The sequence below is a fragment of the Diabrotica virgifera genome, chromosome 6 (assembly GCF_917563875.1).
Source record: "Diabrotica virgifera virgifera chromosome 6, PGI_DIABVI_V3a".
Classification (NCBI taxonomy): domain Eukaryota; kingdom Metazoa; phylum Arthropoda; class Insecta; order Coleoptera; family Chrysomelidae; genus Diabrotica; species Diabrotica virgifera.
The window spans coordinates 250,737,091-250,755,752 of record NC_065448.1 but is presented as its reverse complement, the minus strand read 5'-3'; the positions used below and the strand labels follow the sequence as shown (position 1 = coordinate 250,755,752).

The 18,662-nt window shown below is 33.2% G+C and overlaps 1 protein-coding gene across 1 annotated transcript in view; it reads right to left on the bottom strand.

Moving 5' to 3' along the window:
• LOC114338392 (sine oculis-binding protein homolog) overlaps nucleotides 1-18,662 on the bottom strand; it is a 90,193-nt gene that overhangs the window by 34,921 nt on the left and 36,610 nt on the right. Inside the window, exon 2 of the mRNA XM_028288987.2 lies at nucleotides 784-922. Within this exon, the coding sequence (XP_028144788.2) occupies nucleotides 784-922 (139 nt within the window). The remainder of the gene's footprint in view (nucleotides 1-783; nucleotides 923-18,662) is intronic.

Genomic DNA, 18,662 nt, shown 5'->3' with positions numbered 1-18,662 from the left:
AGGAAGAAGAGACAAAAGAAATACAAAGGACACAAATGGCCACAATGCTGTATCCGAACTTTTTTGCAGATTTATCGATTATGAAGGAAATGACAACCTTACGTAAAGATATGTACATATATTAAAAGAAAATATTAAAAAAATAGAAAGAATAAAAGGAAAAACTACCTGGCTATACAGTAAAATCAGCAAATAAAAACAATTGCTCATATATGCAGCTAACTCCATTTAGTTATTTTTATTTAAAGGAAAACATAGGTATACAATATACAGTGATGAGCGCGCTAATAACCGGTAAAATAACGCAAAAGATGGAAAACATAACACATTGTGAAATTAAAAGAGATGAAACTAGTAGAGGTGGAAATTATCTATATGAACGTATAAATTTGTTATATTTTGGGGAATTCAGTCAATATTTGGTAGGCTAATTAGTGAAACACTTTGAACCGTGGTCGAGCTTTCGAAAAATTTATTTTAAAATTTTATTTAAATTAACATTACACTACATAGTTTCCCACCTTAGACGTATCGAAGGAATATGACAACTGTCACTGTGACAGGAGAATTTTATAAAACACTCCCGTCACAGACGTCTAAAGGTGGGAAATTATGTAATGTAATGTTAGTTTATACGTTTATACCGATAATTTCCACCTTTACTAGTTTCATATCTTTTTGTTTCGCAATGTATTGTGTTTTCTATCTTTTGTGTAATTCTGCCGGTTATTAGCTCGCTCATTATTGTATTATAGGTAAACAAAAATCTAGATTATAATTTACCTGATGGTTTTGGGGATATTCCGGAACTACTACTTCCGGAATGTGATGCTCTGCAGTTTTTTTGTATCTTCAAATCATCTCGAGGATTGTCGTATCCGTACCATCCAAGTAACTCATTCATTGCGTTCTGCGCAAATTCCTAAAAAACAAAATATATTTATGTAGTAGCTACCCCATCAAATTAAATAATATGTTAAAATAACATAGACATTTTAGAAATATGTACTGTTGTATAAGAACATGGCTGAAGTCGACGTTTATTGCTTTACCAAAGAAAGTATTTCCGTGTCCAGAGAAGTCCGTATTTTGCAGTGATTTTTGGACCATCAGCATGATCCATATTTTAAAGTTTTTTTTTAAATCATACATTAAAGGATAGTTTGGTTTTCGGAATGCAGTGGGTATAGTCTAAGAGCTAAAGGCGAAAAATCATCGTCATAAGTAATATGGAGTTTGGCATGTGAAATGTGTCTATTGTATATTGATAATTATGATCCCTTTCAGGCTGACACCTCAGTGGATACAGGAAGTAGCAATAAGGGATGAAAGGGGAAAGTTAGTGTAGTCATTAAAGGTTTTCACCTCCTATTTTGTTAAACCTCCATCGATCTGCATGAAAATTGGTGACTAGTTAGAGCATACCTCAAGAAATAAAACTGATTTGGTGCCAACTTGCACTTTTACCCTGGGGGTGGATACCACCCCTTCTCGGGGGTGAAAACTATTTTATTAAAAATAGCCCCACAAATCGATAGAGGGACAAATTTTAAGTAAAATTTGTTATATCATGTTATTAAAATAAATCAATACTTTTTGAGTTATTAAAGATAAAAGATTTGTCTGTTTAAGAGCACATGCGTGAAGTTACGGATGATAAAAAGAACATATTAATTAATTGTATGTTAGTAAAATATTATTTTTATATTATTTCGATATTATAAATTTAGCAAAAGTGTATTCGAATATGTCAATATATTATTGGACACTCCCAGTTTCTGAACATATTCTTCTTTTTATCGTCCGTAACTTCATTCATGTGCTCTTAAATAGACAAATCTTTGATCTTTAATAACTCAAAAATTATCGATATATTTTAATAACATGATTAACAAATTTTACTTAAAATTTGTCCCTCTATCGATTTGTGGGGTTATTTTTAATAAAATAGTTTTCATCCTCTAGAAGGGGTGGTATCCACCCCCAGAGTAAAACTACAAGTTGGCACCAAATCAGTTTTATTTCTTGAGGTATGCTCTAACTAGTCACCAACTTTCATGCAAATCGATGGAGGTTTAACAAAATAGGAGGTGAAAACCTTTAATGACTACACTAACTTTCCCCTTTCATCCCTTATTGCTACTTCCTGTATCCACTGAGGTGTCAGCCTGAAAGGGGTCATAATTGTCAATATACAATGGACACATTTCACATGCCAAACTCCATATTACTTATGACGATGATTTTTCGGCTCTAGCTCTCCGTCTAGTACAAGAGAGACTCTGAGTATACAAGTGCTTTTTCAACGATGTAGAGACGTATTTAAATTGCGATATTTTATGCATGCTTCATTGATTACCATAAAGCCTTCGATACAGTCAAGTACGACAAGCTGATGGGGATATTGGCTAATATTGGAATAAACAGCTGTGATCTAAGAAGAGCAATCTTTACTGGAATTAAAAATCGTCTATCCGTACAGACAGTCTGATGATATTAAAATCAAACGTGGGGTCCGCGACAGGAAGAGATATTTATATATTATTATTATCCAGATTTAGCAATACGGCTCACACTCCCTCTAAAGGGAAAATTGACTCATCCCAGATACCTACGGTATCAAAAGGATTGAGCTCTGGTGGGACTCTTTCCATGTTATCGAGCCCTAGGTGACTTGGTATGCAGGTGTATCTCCCAAAAATTTTCGTACACTTCTGGCCGTCGCGAGTAGTACAGCTTTCTGCATGGTCTTATAAAGATGTTCATTCAGACCCAGCTTTTTGATGCTTTCGAGGAGGGTCTTCGGAATGACTCCAGTAGTTGACATAATAATTGGTATTGTCTGGGTACTTTGCATTCTCCATTGTCTCCGTATTTGAATTTCCAGATCTCTGTATTTGAATTTCCAAAAATAAAAAAAAAATTTCGCACAGAACTTTTTAAATCTTGCAAATTTTTTATTTAAAGTTTTTCGCTAGTTCTAGATGCGGCTGAGATAAAAAATAAAAACATAAAAAGCCTAATTAGGCTCTAGGTAGGTCACATGACCATCTAGGGGGCTAAAAATTTCAGAAAGTTAGTTTCACTATATATGCTAAACGGTGACCTATATGGAATTCGAATCGAGTTGGGGGCACTTTTCATCATCTTACCCGGCTAGGCCCTTTACAGGGAAAATTAGTAAATTAATAAAAAAAATAATTTATAAAAAAATATATAATAAATAAAAAAATTAATAAAATTTACTACGTGTTAATTTCCTCGTTTTTGTTTTAATTATTTTTTATCAAATTTTTTTCATCTTTGTAGTTACATAATTAAAATTAAAAATTAAATACCTACATAAAATTTGATCTGCTAATTAATGTTTCTTTTCTTTTCTTTTTGTATTACTCAATAATAAATGCTAGACTCTTGTAATATAATATACCTATCTCATATGCGAAAACGATAAAAGCTTTTTTTAATAAAAACTTTTAAAAGGTACCTCCAGTACACAAAAGCATAAAATATCTAAATTATCATGAATCCTTTCGATATTATATTTCATTTTGAAAGTTTGTTGATGGTAATTGAATCGTTGATGTTTTGGGAAAAGTTAACCGAACAGAGTTCTATATCCATCAAGTATTCACATTTCAATGAATGTTATTTTAAAATTTCCGAAAAATAGTTGCTATTCAGTTACAGATTTTTTTTCATGTTTTGAAAAATAGGAACTCAATACTCGTTATCCAAAAATGTGAAAGCCGTTGTGGAAATAACTGGAATTTTTACTAGTCAAATAATAAAAGAATATAAATATGTACCATAAAAAAAGTAACGCGACTAAGGCTCATGAATGATGAATAGATGTTATCAAATGTCGAGTCATATCAAAGCTTCTCAATGCAGAACTTTTCCCGAATCTTTCCCTGCATATAATAAATTGTAGAAATTTTATTTATTTCCACTTACAAAATGACCCAGATACTGTAGTTTCTCACCTTAATTTTCAATTATACCTCTCCTTGTTGGTTCACCCCCAATAGAATAACTCCTGGTAAGTAATTTATTCTTACAGAGGGAGATATTCAATATTCGTCAGTACTCTTCAACATATCTTCTTCTTGTTGTATCTGTCCGGGAATGTTGGCGATCAGCATGGCTATCCTAACTTTACTTGCTGCTATTCGGAATAGTCCGGTTGGAGTTGTATTGAACCACTTTCTCGGGTTTTGAAGCCAAGTTATTCTTCTTGTCTCTGTTCCTGCCTTTCCAAATATCTTGCCCTGAAGAATGAGTTGCAGCAAGCTTTATATCTCTTCATTTATCCTAACATAGTCAAGATATTTTAATTTGCGTTCTTTGATTACCCGTTCTACGTAAGACCTCAACATTAGTCACACGGCCACGTCTGTAACACCATATATCGAAGGCCTCTAGTTTTCTTAAAGAAGCTTCAGAAAGTTTCCAGGCCTCTACTCCGTATAATAACTTAGTAAAACACATGGCCTTTGAGGATCAAGATTTTGGTACCAAGTAGTAAATCGTGACTTAAGTGACTTCATCGTTATGAACGCTGATCTTGCTTTTCCTATGCGTTGTTTTATTTCACTTGAGTGATCCCATTAACTATATATGTTGGTACCAAAGTATGTGTAGGTGTCTACCCTATCAATTGGCTGTTGGTTAACCAAAGTGTTGTATTTAATATTTCGCGCTGACTGACTACGATGCACTTTGTTTTTTTTTTATATTGAAAGCCCATATTCTTTATTTATATCTGATATGCGCGAGATTACTCTTCGCAAACCATCTAAGCTACCTACAAAATGTACTAATGTTGTTTAGACGCACTACCTTGACTAATACGACTTTCTGTAGTTCTCCCAGTGCTTGCTATATGTTCAGAGTACATATTAAATAACCGTTTCTATAGGGCTGCATTATTTCACCACTGCTATTCAACCCAAAATGAGATGAGTCGCCTAACAAAAGTTTGGAAAGACAGATCTATCTCTCAAAATATAAAGATGAGACTGGTGAATGCCCTTGTATTCTCAATATTTCTATACGGAGCAGAGATTTGGACTCTTCACGCATGCGAGCGCCAAAAAATTGATGCCTTTGAGATGTGGTGCTGGAGAAGAATGCTGCGCATACCTTGGACAGCTCATAGGACAAACTTTTCCATTCTAAGCCAACTCAATATTAAAAAAGGCTGTCCACAATATGTCTGCAACGAATTCTGCAATTCTTTGGTCACGTGGTTCGCAGAGGTGACGACAGTTTGGAGTGATTAAGTGTTTCTGGAAACGTTCTGGGAAGAGGACGATCGCTAGCTAGATGGTCAGACCAAATTAAGAATTCAGCTGGAAACTCATTCTGCGAAGATCTTAGAGCAGCTGAAGATAGAGACCAATGGAGAAACATTGTTAGGAATATTGGAAGAAATCACGATCCTCAGTAGGTAATGGGGAAACGACAAGAGAGAGAGAGAGAGAGAGAGAGAGAGAGAGAGAGAGAGAGAGAGAGAGAGAGATTCAACCCACATATGAAACAAATATTTGTAGAGGCATTGGAAAAGTACAATAAGGCATCAAGATTAAGAAATCGATAGGTATGCAGATATACTGGACGATATAATGCAAGATTTATAGAGGAAGCTCAATACTAAAGGAAGCTTTACTGAATAAATACTACATCCATACGGTATATAAAAATTTTAAAAAAATTTAAAAAAAAATAACTTGTCTCTGGTTTCAAATATTATCACGAACCTTTCTCTGGGTTCAATTATCACTAAACAAACGCTTTTTCTCTCTTCACAATAGTATAATCGCTAATCCGATATAGAAAAGCCGCTAATCCGCTAAAAACAATTAAACTTATGAGAAACAACAGCGCATGAAACCGGCATATGTATTTGATCGAGACGCGGATGAACAGTGACCAAACAGTGACTTGGGTAAGATTTTTTTAAACTTATAATATTGTCTATCTCATTGTCTATCTCGGCAACCTAAAAACATACAGTCCACACAATTCAGAAATTATAAATTAATAATTTCATATTAATATAGTAAATAGTAATTATATGTAAAATTTAATAAAAAATTTTGGTCTTGGTAAAAGGTATATTATTTTAAAAAGCCCTATAGGGCTACAAACATCGAACAAAACGTTTTCGCTCTAAAAAGAGCATCATCAGTGTTGCATAAAATAAGTATAACCATATTAATTATCAAAATGTTAAACTTAAAATGATGACCAAGGTAGAAGCAAAGTTTGGTTATACTTACAAGAACATGGTGAGCCAACCAAAAAATACGAAGGTCAAAGCCTTTCAAAAATGGACTAAAAGTCACATCAAAATGCTAACATAGCAAATTCCAAAGGATGGAAATAATTCCTAAGGATACGGCCCTAGGATAACATATGACTCCCACACGTGGTAAGTGGGTCAAAGGTAACAAATTAGGTCATTATGTTACAAGAGCTGACAGGCAACTAAGATGTGAGATTTCAAAAGCGAATCTGTCTGATGTCAAGACAACAATTGTCAATGGAACTTGAAGTATCATGAAAAGTTGGTTACACAGCTACTAAATTTATAGTTGTTTATAGTACAAGCAATGATAACAGCTAACATCAATGTGTTGGAATTATAAAAATAAAGAGTTAGTGAGAATAGATTATCTAGATGTAAAATAGAAGGGGGAATTTGACCACGATCATCAATGAAGTGTACGTAAATTGATGAAGAAAGGTAGGCAAAACAACATACAGAGAATTTAATTTATGGTTTGTGTTTTGACATTAGATAATTTATATTTGTGAACCCACAAAAATGATGGCTGGTTCACAAATATAAATTATCTAATGTCAAAACACAAACCATAAATTACATTCTCTGTATGTTGTTTTGCCTACCTTTCTTCATCAATTTACGTACACTTCATTGATGATCGTGGGTATTCAAATTCCCCCTTCTATTTTACATCTAGATAATCTATTCTCACTAACTCTTTATTTTTATAATTCCAACACATTGATGTTAGCTGTTATCATTGCTTGTACTATAAACAACTATAAATTTAGTAGCTGTGTAACCAACTTTTCATGATACTTCAAGTTCCATTGACAATTGTTGTCTTGACATCAGACAGATTCGCTTTTGAAATCTCACATCTTAGTTGCATGTCAGCTCTTGTAACATAATGACCTAATTTGTTACCTTTGACCCACTTACCACGTGTGGGAGTCATATGTTATCCTAGGGCCGTATCCTTAGGAATTATTTCCATCCTTTGGAATTTGCTATGTTAGCATTTTGATGTGACTTTTAGTCCATTTTTAAAAGGCTTTGACCTTCGTATTTTTTGGTTGGCTCACCATGTTCTTGTAAGTATAATCAAACTTTGCTTCTACCTTGGTCATCATTTTAAGTTAAACATTTTGATAATTAATATGGTTATACTTATTTTAGGCAACACTGATGATGCTCTTTTTAGAGCGAAAACGTTTTGTTCGATGTTTGTAGCCCTATAGGGCTTTTTAAAATAATATACCTTTTACTAAGACCAAAATTTTTTATTAAATTTTACTTGTACCTAATTAATGGTATACAGCCAGCTACAAGAAATTCTTCCTTGTGGAGTAATTATATATTTTATGATGAGTAATAAGAACATCCAAAATATCGACCTGATATTAAAACTAAATTAGGTATATTTGAAAGAGTGCATCAGTTTAAATATCTGGTAAATGATAAGTAGAACTTGTATGTAGAGATTAAGATCGGAATTGAAATACATACCAAGATCTAGATTTAAAAAATAAGAAAGCTCTAAACAAGCGCAGTCTGAGAAAAAAGGATTTAAAACAAATTAAAATAACAAAAAACAAACAACAATGTGAAAAAAAGAAATAACTTGCTTGTTTTATACCTAAAGCTTGTATAATATCGGTCTATAGTATATCGGGCTTGTATAAAATGTACGCCATTGCTTTTACATAACATTGGTTATATTATTATATCGAAGTAGATAATATAGTTAGGATAGTATTAAGATACATAACCATAAGCAGTAAAAGCGAGTAACATCCATATATTACATATAGTAGGTAAATGCCGAAAAGCAAACTATCGCATCCTATCGTATCGTGGGTATCGTTTACGTAGACTGCATTACCGTTTCATATTAAAATTACTGTATGAAGCGGATACCATCAGATCGGATTTCATCTCTTTTTACTGACGCTGAGCTGAGGCTGAGCCACAGTCAGAGAGAAGCAGAAGCAGAGGTGTAAATTAAGTTGGCGATATTTTACAGTTTCTATGATCTTATTACTCATTTTGTGTATGAGATATATGATGATACAATATATTTATTTATTTTTTTTTAGTTACTTATTAAAGTTTCTTATCCGTCAGTATAGGGATAGGTTAGTAAATAAACGTGAAATGCGGCGATACCCAGGGCCGGCGATAACGGGCCTGCAAGGGATGCACTGCAGGCGGGCGCCCCTGTTTGGGGGGCGCCAAACAGCTTTTTTTTCTGCTGGTGATTTACAAAATACTAATTAAAAAACCGAAGGGCGCCTATGTTAGTGTTGCAGGCCATAGGCGTAACCAGGGGGTTTTGGGGTTATAACCCCCCCATTTGGATCTACTTTGAGCTCTATACGCCTAACACCAGTACACTTCCATACCCCCCACCCCACAGACTATCCAGTAGTTGTAACCCCCCCTTAGGATCATCCTGGTTACACTGTTGTTGCAGGCAGGCGTCTTATACCCTATCTATGGTCTTATACCTTGTAATGAAAATTTGGATTTAGGTTCTTATCCTCCACTTCCTCCGAAGTCTAAAGGCATTTACTTGTTAGTCAAAGTTGGTTTGGGACTGTAAACGTAAACAATCTCTAAAGAAGCTGGCGGAACGCAACAAAGTAATTTTGATGTGAGTACCAGGTCACAAGGGAATTGCAGGAAATGAGGAAGTTGATAGCCTTCCAAAAAAAGGAGCTAATATCCCTTTCAAGGTCCTGTACCCTTCTGTGAGCTATAAAAAACCACATCAGAGAGGAACTCCGGACTTGGGAACTTAATAAACTACAACTATACTGGTCTAATACACCAGGAAAAGAGCAAGCAAACAGGCTTATAAAAGTGTCGCCTATCTACTGCAACAAACTGCTTTTTCACTGGTCACTGCCCTCTGAGATATCGTATCAAAAAAATGGAGAAAAAATGTCGTTTCTGTGACAACGAAAAATAAACGGTAGAATATACTATGCAACAGCGTAGCACTGCTCTCCAAACGACTAAAATTCCGAAATGATCTTCCCAGGGGTCTACCCCAAAATCCCGACAGCCACAATCCCGACGACCAAAATCCCGACACGCCAGAATCCCGACAGGCCAAAATCCCGACAGGCCAGAATCCCCACAGGTTTGATAAGTTTCTTTTTACCATATAATTACATTTATTTCTTGTTTTTTGTTTATGGCCATTTGTTTCTTATTTTTCGTTACTAAACAAAAGTATTTTCCATTTAATATGAACTAATTTTCTAAATAAAATTTCTAACATGGGTATATGAATTAAATTATTTTTTTTGCCAATATATAGTCCCATAATATATGTATAATCAAATCCTGAATTCAAGTTTACTTTCATATAATAGATATTATCATGTCACTTACAACCTTCTATTTAAGTAAGTATAGCTCTTATATTATAAATACAAAATGAATAATAAAAATGAAGTGTTTAAAACAATTTTTCTTTTAATATTAATTTAAATAATAATAAATAATATAATTTTTCAATTTCAATACTCTATACATAATATGATTTGGTATTGTATTTGAAAAGGAAACAATAAATATTCAAAATGTAGTGGTCGGAATTTTTACTAATGCGAGGATTGTTGCATGTCGGGATTTTGGTCTGTCGGGATTCTGGTATGTCGGGATTCTGGCGTGTCGGTGTCTAGCGCCCTCTGACATAGGAAACAAATCACCTAGGAGGCTAAGAAACTGCATCAGAAGTATTGATATCCTATAGTTTAACTAGAGTAGAGTAGAGTAGAAATATACTTTATAGTCATGGAACATTTAACAATTTTATAGACAAAGCTTACAAGAGCCATAAACAAAAACAATAACAAATACAGTTTATTAATATTATATAAATCGTCAATATAAATAAAATATACTGAAGTGAAACAAAAAACAATAACAATATATTGTAAAATTTTTAAAAAAATTGCAAATTGCATAATTTACCTTAAAAAATTTAAGTTAAGTTAAGCTGCTGCATATCACACTCAAATATACAGAGAGAGTCTGTAATTTGGAATAAATTCAGTATCTCAAATACTAATTGTTTTTTTGAAAATTTCTCAGACCCGTCGATTAGTATATCAAATTGTCCTTTTTAACATACAATAATAATGTATACAGGATGTCCCAATTTAGAGATATGACGTCATCGTTGATTTTCTTAAATGTCAACACTGTCATTTTGATAGCTATTTTGATAGGGTGTGTAAAGTTATACATAACTGCAAAATATCAAATTTTTATTCTCTACCATTTTCAAGATAATAAAAAATAACAAAGTTATGTCTGTAATTTGTAATAAATTCAATAATTCAGATATTAATTGTTTTTTTGAAAAATTCTCAGACCCGTCGATTAGTATTTCAAATTGTCATTTTTGACATACAATAATACTGTATACAGGGTGTCCCAATTTAGAGATATGACGTCATGGTTAATTTTCTTGAATGGCAACACTGTCATTTTGATAGCTATTTTGATAGGGTGTGTAAAGTTATACATAGCTGCAAAGTTTCAAATTTTTATTCCCTACCATTTACAAGATAATAAAAAATAACAAAAATATGAAAAACAAGTAAATAATAATTGAATTTAATTATTTCAATTAAGCAAATGCTCATAATGTTGCCCATTTATTGACAATATTATTGACAATAAGGGCAACATTATGAGCATTTGCTTAATTGAAATTAATAAATTCAATTAGGTATTATTTAATTACTTTTATTCATTGATTTTTTTTATTTTGTAAATGGTAGGGAATAAAACTTTGAAATTTTGCAGTTATGTATAGCTTTACACACCCTATCAAATAGCTATCAAAATAACAGTGTTGCCATTTAAGAAAATCAACGACGACGTCATATCTAAATTGGGACACCCTGTATACATTATTATTATATGTCAAAAATGACAATTTGAAATACTAACCGACGGGTCTGAGTATTTTTCAAAAAAACAATTAATATTTGATTTATTAATTTTATTCCAAATTGCAGACATAACTTTTGTTATAAAAGAATGTTGAATAAAATTTGATATTTTGCAGTTATGTATAACTGTACACACCCTATCAAAATAGCTATAAAAATGACAGTGTTGCCATTTAAGAAAATCAACGATGACGTCATATCTCTACATTGGGACACCCTGTATACATTATTATTGTATGTCAAAAAGGACAATTTGAAATACTAATCGACGGGTCTGAGCATTTTTCAAAAAAACGATCAGTATTTGAGATATTGAATTTATTCCAAATTACAGACTCTCTCTGTAGATTAAAATTCTACTTATAGGTACATAATATAGGGGAGTGCATATAGATTTTCACTTTGGAAAAAATCAAACAAGATAGAACTTTTTGTAATTTCATTAAGAAATGTTTAATAAACAACATATCAAAAAGTTCTACTCGAGAAGTGGGTGCTTCATTTTTTATTAAACGTATGAACTACGAAATTAGATGTTTTTTTTAAGTAACTCCGAAAACATAAATTTTAGAAAAAAACTGACTTGACCATCGAAAAATTCAGAAAATTTTACAAAAAAAACCTTATATAAAGAATTTTCTAAAATTAAATCTGTATCTTCTATAATTTTTTATTTATAACGCTAAAGTCACCCTTCTCACAAACATGGGCGCACTGTAAACTAGCGTACGGCGAAGTGCACGGTTGAGTTATTTTAATGTAATTTTACAAATTGAACATAAAAGAAGAATAATTAAACTATCTTATGGTTATAATAAGAAGAAATAAAATGTATGGGCATAAGTACGGTGTGGGCGGAAATTGAGCCTTACACGAATTTTGTTTAAATTTTTTTAGCTGGTAATTTTCGCTTTTTGTATTACATTTTTGTTATCTTTCTTAATTTTCTCAAAAAGAAATAGTTTTTCCGCAAAACGCCAGGAAATTTTGACATTCCTGTCAAAATTTCTTGAAGAAAAAGTCAGGACTTCCTTACTGTAAGGAAATGTCATTTCCTTACTGTAAGGAAATGATATTTCCGTACAGTTGTTAGTGTTAAATTTATAAGCGTCAAGTTTGACAATTCAACCTCAATACGTTTCCATAGTAACCCAAGTAATTTTATTAGGAATTTCAAAGCACCATTTATTTCTTCTCTTCTTCTTCTTTCTCGAAACTCCTTATGCCCCTCAGGGGCGTCGGAGGTTTTATTCATCTTCTATCCATCTCTTCCATTTCTTGCGGTCCTTTGCTAACTCTTTCATTTGTTGATGTGTTTTTCCTTTTTCCTGTCCAATTTCTATAATCTGATCGATCCATCTCTTCCTTGGCCTCCCTTTCCTTCTTTTACCATATCTTTTCGATTCCATCACCTGCTTTGGTAGTCTTCCCTGGTCCATTCTGTTAATGTGTCCATACCATTTTAATTTTCTTTTTTGTATCTTGGTTATTATCGATTCCTGTTTCAGTCTTTGTCTAATATCTTCATTTCTTATTCTGTCCAATTTCGTTTTTCCTGCTATTTTTCTTAGCTGCTTCATCTCCGCTGCGTTTATTGTACTGTCTATTTTTGCATTGTTTACCCATGTCTCACTTGCATACATTAAAGTTGGCACAGAGATTGCGTTGTATACCTTCAGTTTTGTTTCTTTATCTATTTCTTCCTTTCCAAATATTGTTTTATTTAGTGCATAGTAGATCTTATTTGCTTTTTTCGCTCTGTATGAGATTTCTTGATCTATCTTTCCATCCTCGGATATTATTACTCCAAGGTATTCAAACGTCGAGACTGTTTCTATTATTTCGTTTTTGCACCTAAATATCGTTTGGTTTATTTCTTCCCTTTTCTTTTGGGTTACTATCATGGTCTTCGTTTTCTTTACATTTACCTCCATTTTCAAATTTTCTATTTCCTCCACCCATATATTGATTAATTTTTGCATTTTCTCTTTATTGTCTGCTATTATTACTAAGTCATCTGCATATAGTAATCCCTCCATTCTCACTGGTACTAAATTCCTGTACCCTATTATTGACTGTAATTGCCTTGACCTTCTTTTAGCGCTCTTCATTACTCTATCCATTACTAATATAAACAAAACTGGGCTGAGACTGTCCCCTTGTTTTATTCCTCTCCTTAGGTTTATTATTGGCGATCTGTTTCCATTTATTTGTACTTTAGCAAGTACGTTTCTATACGTACTTTTTACCACGCTTACTATCTTTTGCGGGATTTGCAGATCTTCCATTACTGACCATATTACTTCTCTATTTATAGAATCAAAAGCAGCTTTAATATCTATAAACGTAACATATAAGTCTTCTCCTATTTCGTTTTTCCTTTCAATTATATTTCTCAGTATGTATATATTATCTGTTGTTCCTCTTTCCTTCCTAAAAGCCGCTTGTTCTTCTTCTAGTTTTCCTTCCAGTTCTTTCCTGAGCTTCCTTTCTATTATCCCGGTGTAGATTTTATATGCCACTGATGATAAGCATATAGCCCTATAGTTATCACATTCCGCTTCATCTCCTTTCTTGTGTATTGGTATCAACAAATTTTCTTCCCAGTCTTCCGGTATCTTTTCTGTTCTCCATGCATCCCTCATTATTTCCAGCAGCCAAAACTTGCCTCGTTCTCCCACGTACTTCATCATCTCCGGATCTATGTCATCGGCACCTCCCGCTTTTCCAATCTTTATTCTTGCCAATCCTTCTTCAATATCTTTGATATGAATTTCGTCTACTCGATTGTCCCTATCCACTTCTCTTGCCTGCTGTCCTCTCTCCTCATCTTGTTGGTTACTTGCCTCGAATTTTTCTTTATAGTGCTTATTCCATATGGTTAGTATGTCTTGTATGTTTGTTTTCAATTCATTTCGCTCATTTCTAATTCCTCTTATTTGTTTCCTTTTTGTTCCTTTCATGCTTCTTATTTTATTCCAAAACTGTTTATTGTTATTCCCAAAACCTTCGTTCAATTCTTCACCTAATTCCTTCCAGCTCTTCTTCTTCGCATCTTTTACTAGTTCTTTCACTATATTTCTCTGTCTTCTGTATTCGTCTCTGTCTTGCTCTTGATTTGTGTTTATGTATCGCTTCCACATTTCTTTCTTCCTTTTTACAGCTTGCTTTATTTCCTTATTCCACCATCCAGTTCTTTTATTATTCTTACCATTCTTTCTTATTCCACATACTTGTTTTGCAGTGTTCCGTAACGTGTCTCTTAATTTTTTCCATCTCTCTTCCATATTCCATATTTCCTCATTGTTTTCAAACTGTTCCAGTATTTTATCTGTCTCTCTTTGGTATAACTTCCTCATTTCCATATTTTTCATCTTATGTATTGCTATTCTTGTATATTGAGGACTCTCTATTATTTCCATTAGTTTCATGTTTATCTCTGCTGTCACTAGTCTGTGTTGGGTACTGAGTTCGGCTTCGTTCTCTGTTTTTATATTTTGTATCGTTAGTTCTGCGTCTCGAGGATATACTATGTAGTCAATTATGCTTCTCGCATTTCTTTCTTCTGCTACGTATGTATATTTTTCGTTTCTCGGTTGATACCAGAAAGAATTACCTATTAACAAGTCATTTATTTGGCAGAAACTTATCATTCTTCTTCCATTTCTATTTATCGTCTCTTCTCCATACCTTCCCAAGCAGCCTAATGCCATATTTTCATCATTTCCTATTCGTGATTCCAGTCTCCTAGTAAAATGATGTTTTTGCTTTCCTCTTGTATCTCATCAATAAGTTTCTGTATCTCATCATAGAATAGTTCTATTTTTTCTTGCTCTGTTCCTTCTACCGGTGCATATACCTGTATTATGTGACATTCTTCTTCTTCTAACTCTATTTTTATGTATATGGTTCTTGATGATACTGGTTTGAATTTGGTTATTCTTCTATTCATTTCTTTTGTTACAACTATTCCCACGCCTTCTTTTGCCCTTTGTCCTATCTGAACTCCGGAATAGTATAGTATGTGCTGCCCTCCAATATCGACAATTCCATTTCCTACTTTTTTCGTCTCGCTTACTCCTATCAACTGCAGCTCAAATCTTTCCATTTCCTCTGTTAATTCACGTTCCTTTCCTGTTATCGAGGTTATATTCCATGTACCTATTCTCGTTTGACATTCGTTTTCATTTTTATTTTCTTCCTTGCTATTAGTTTTCCTCGTTGTTTGCTCTTTCATATTACTGGATGTTCCATGTCCTTTCCTGGTCGTCATCAAAGTCTCTCCGTCCAATTCGCTTATCAGTTTTTTGGATGGATTGTTCCTGGGTATTTGTTGCTTATCTCAGGTATTAGTTTATCCGCATCATTGTCCCATATCCATTCTTCGTTATCTATTATCATTTTTTGAAACCTTACTTTGACTTTCTTCCCCTTGCTTCTTTCTTCTTTTGCCTTTATTCTTATTTGTCCTTGTATATCCCTCTCCTTCTTGCTCATATCCTCGTTAATATATATTTTTCCTTGTCTGTACCCTCTTAGTTTGATTTTATTCTTCATGACATTATATTTTTCAGACTCGTTGCTTAGCTTGATCAAACAGGTTTTACTGCCTAACTTTTTAGCATGTGCTACTGTTACTTGCACTCCTAGCTCGTTATCTAGGAAAGTTTTCATTTCCTCTTTTAGAATGCTGTGTTCATCCGTCTTGACATTAAGGCCTTGGATTACGATGTTATTTCTCCTTTCTTTGTTTTCTAATTTGTCTAATCTATTATTTATCATGTTTATATGATTTTTAAGTATCTTGTTTTCTTCTTTAATTAATTCATTCTCTTTCACTATTTCCTTCATCTCATTAAAATACTGCTTATTGACCTCCTTTATATCTTTTATTTCTTGATGCACGGCTTGTAGCATCTCCAACAACGCCTCCATTTGTTTCTCCATTTTTATTTGAATGGAATCAGGTTAGGCATCCACCGCGTCTCGAGTGCAGTTCATAAGGCGTGAACCCTACTCAATTCAAGCTCACCCTTCCCTGTCTTCCGAGCTGGCCGTGTCTACCTTCCTAAAACCTCAAAATATTTTCTCTATTTTTGATGTTGTCTGCCGTATTTGAAATATCTCTTAGGCCGGCCCTGTTTTCTTTCCGCTTCCAAATAATGTGGTTCTTATCAGTACTGATGTCGCTTTTCTGCTTTTTATTTTGGCTCAGCTGACGGCGTTTATTATTGTCTAAATTAATTATATGTATTTAAATTAGTTCTACTTACAGTTTTTACCGCTTTTGTTTCCTACATGCAATCTATGCTATGGCACTTAACTACACAATCGGTCTAATTAATTAAAATACACTAATAACCCTCCAAAAATTGGATTTGATTAGGAGCACTTTATACACAGCTAATCGCTTTCCACTCGCAGGACCGACTCCAAAATAGTATGTTTACCTCGTAGGAAAAGCCACATTCCTGGACTCTGTGTTGCTAAGTCTCGGCTTACGCCTCGACTTAGCAATCTTCACAGTCGTCCAGGAATGTTAAGCTTTTCCTACCCGGTAAACAATGTACTATTGTTTCATTTCTAAAGTAAAATAATTTAGTGCATTTTAAATATTGCATACTAAGCTTTAAAAAAGAACTTATAACACTGTAATAGATCTGTTCAAACTTGAGTAATACCGTCTTAAATTGGAGGTAATTCTATAAAACTACGAAGATTTCAAAAATTACATTTTTTGAGACGTCATATTATTGGAATTAAATTTTTGAGATTTTTTTTTTAATGAAACATCATTTAGTAAGATGCTTGAAAGGTAAGTTGTGCAAAATTGAGGGTTTTATAAGAAAAATTGTATTAGTTACAAATTTTTAAATAATTTTTAAACAAAATTCGTGTAAGGCTCAATTTCCGCCCACACCGTACTTATGCCCATACATTTTATTTCTTTTTATTATAACCATAAGATAGTTTAATTATTCTTCTTTCATGTTCAATTTGTAAAATTACATTAAAATAACTCAACCGTGCACTTCGCCGTACGCTAGTTTACAGTGCGCCCATGTTTGTGAGAAGGGTGACTTTAGCGTTATAAATAAAAAATTATAGAAGATACAGATTTAATTTTAGAAAATTCTTTATATAAGGTTTTTTTTGTAAAATTTTCTGAATTTTTCGATGGTCAAGTCAGTTTTTTTCAAAAATTTATATTTTCGGAGTTATTTCAAAAAATATCTATTTTCGCAGTTCATTTGTTTAATAAAAAATGAAGCACCCACTTCTCGAGCAGAACTTTTTGATATGTTGTTTATTAAACATTTCTTAATGAAATTACAAAAAGTTCTATCTGGTTTGATTTTTTCCGAAGTGAAAATATATATGCACTCCCCTGTATATGTAGTTTTACTTTTATGTCAGCTAATATATTTTTATGTTTTAACAATTTTTTTCTTTAATTAATTATGTATGGGTCTTGTTAGGAGGGAAATTTCCCCATTTTCCCTCTTCGTAGATCGCCGCTGATAAAAAGCTAATATTTGCGTAAATGCTTTGGATGTAGACTGTTCTACTTCTACACAGGTCACTTTAGACCGATTGAATTTTCTAAAGATAATTTTTGTAAAATATTGCTACAAAAACTATCTATGTATAGATTTTCAAAGCAAAGTGTCTTTTAACTATTAAAATACTCTACTCTACTCGAGTTAATACACCCATAAAAAGTTTATCTCTTCTCTAATCTAGCATACTAAAAGGGCATTCAGATCCGTTTTCTATATAAGTTGTGCAGCCATTGGTACATTTAACACTTGGTTTGCCTTTACCGGTAGGTAACACAACACCCGTGAAATGAGAGAATCTGAAATAAAACCGGGGAAGTTTATAAACACTGCTTTGGCAACAGGGCAGGGGAGAACGGACTGAAATTTATATTCTGCTACTGAGAGAGTTTATTATGCTACTGTTTATTTTTAAACTTCTTTTAGGAGAAGTATTTCTGATAAGGGAGAATGGTGCTTTTCATGGAAATTTTAATTTTCTTTTATACAGTCGGACCCGCTTATTAGAATACCGGTTCTAGAAATATCCCTTCTTCTTCTTCTTCTTCTTAGTCTTCTATCGTCCACGTTTGGACATAGGCCTCTCCCAACTCCTTCTATCGGTCTCTATTAGCGTTACCAGGTACCAGGTGTCCCGATTTTCGCGGGACGTCCGGATTTTAAGGGATTTGGGGACGCGTACCGATTTGTACCTATCGGGACACTAAATGTCCCGATTTTCACCCACGAAAACCAATTTCAGGAGGACTTGCAGTGAATTTTATAACTATGTTATAAAAACAAGGCACTCCTAAAAGCGACAAAATCGAGTGAAAATATAATTTTAATAAAAAA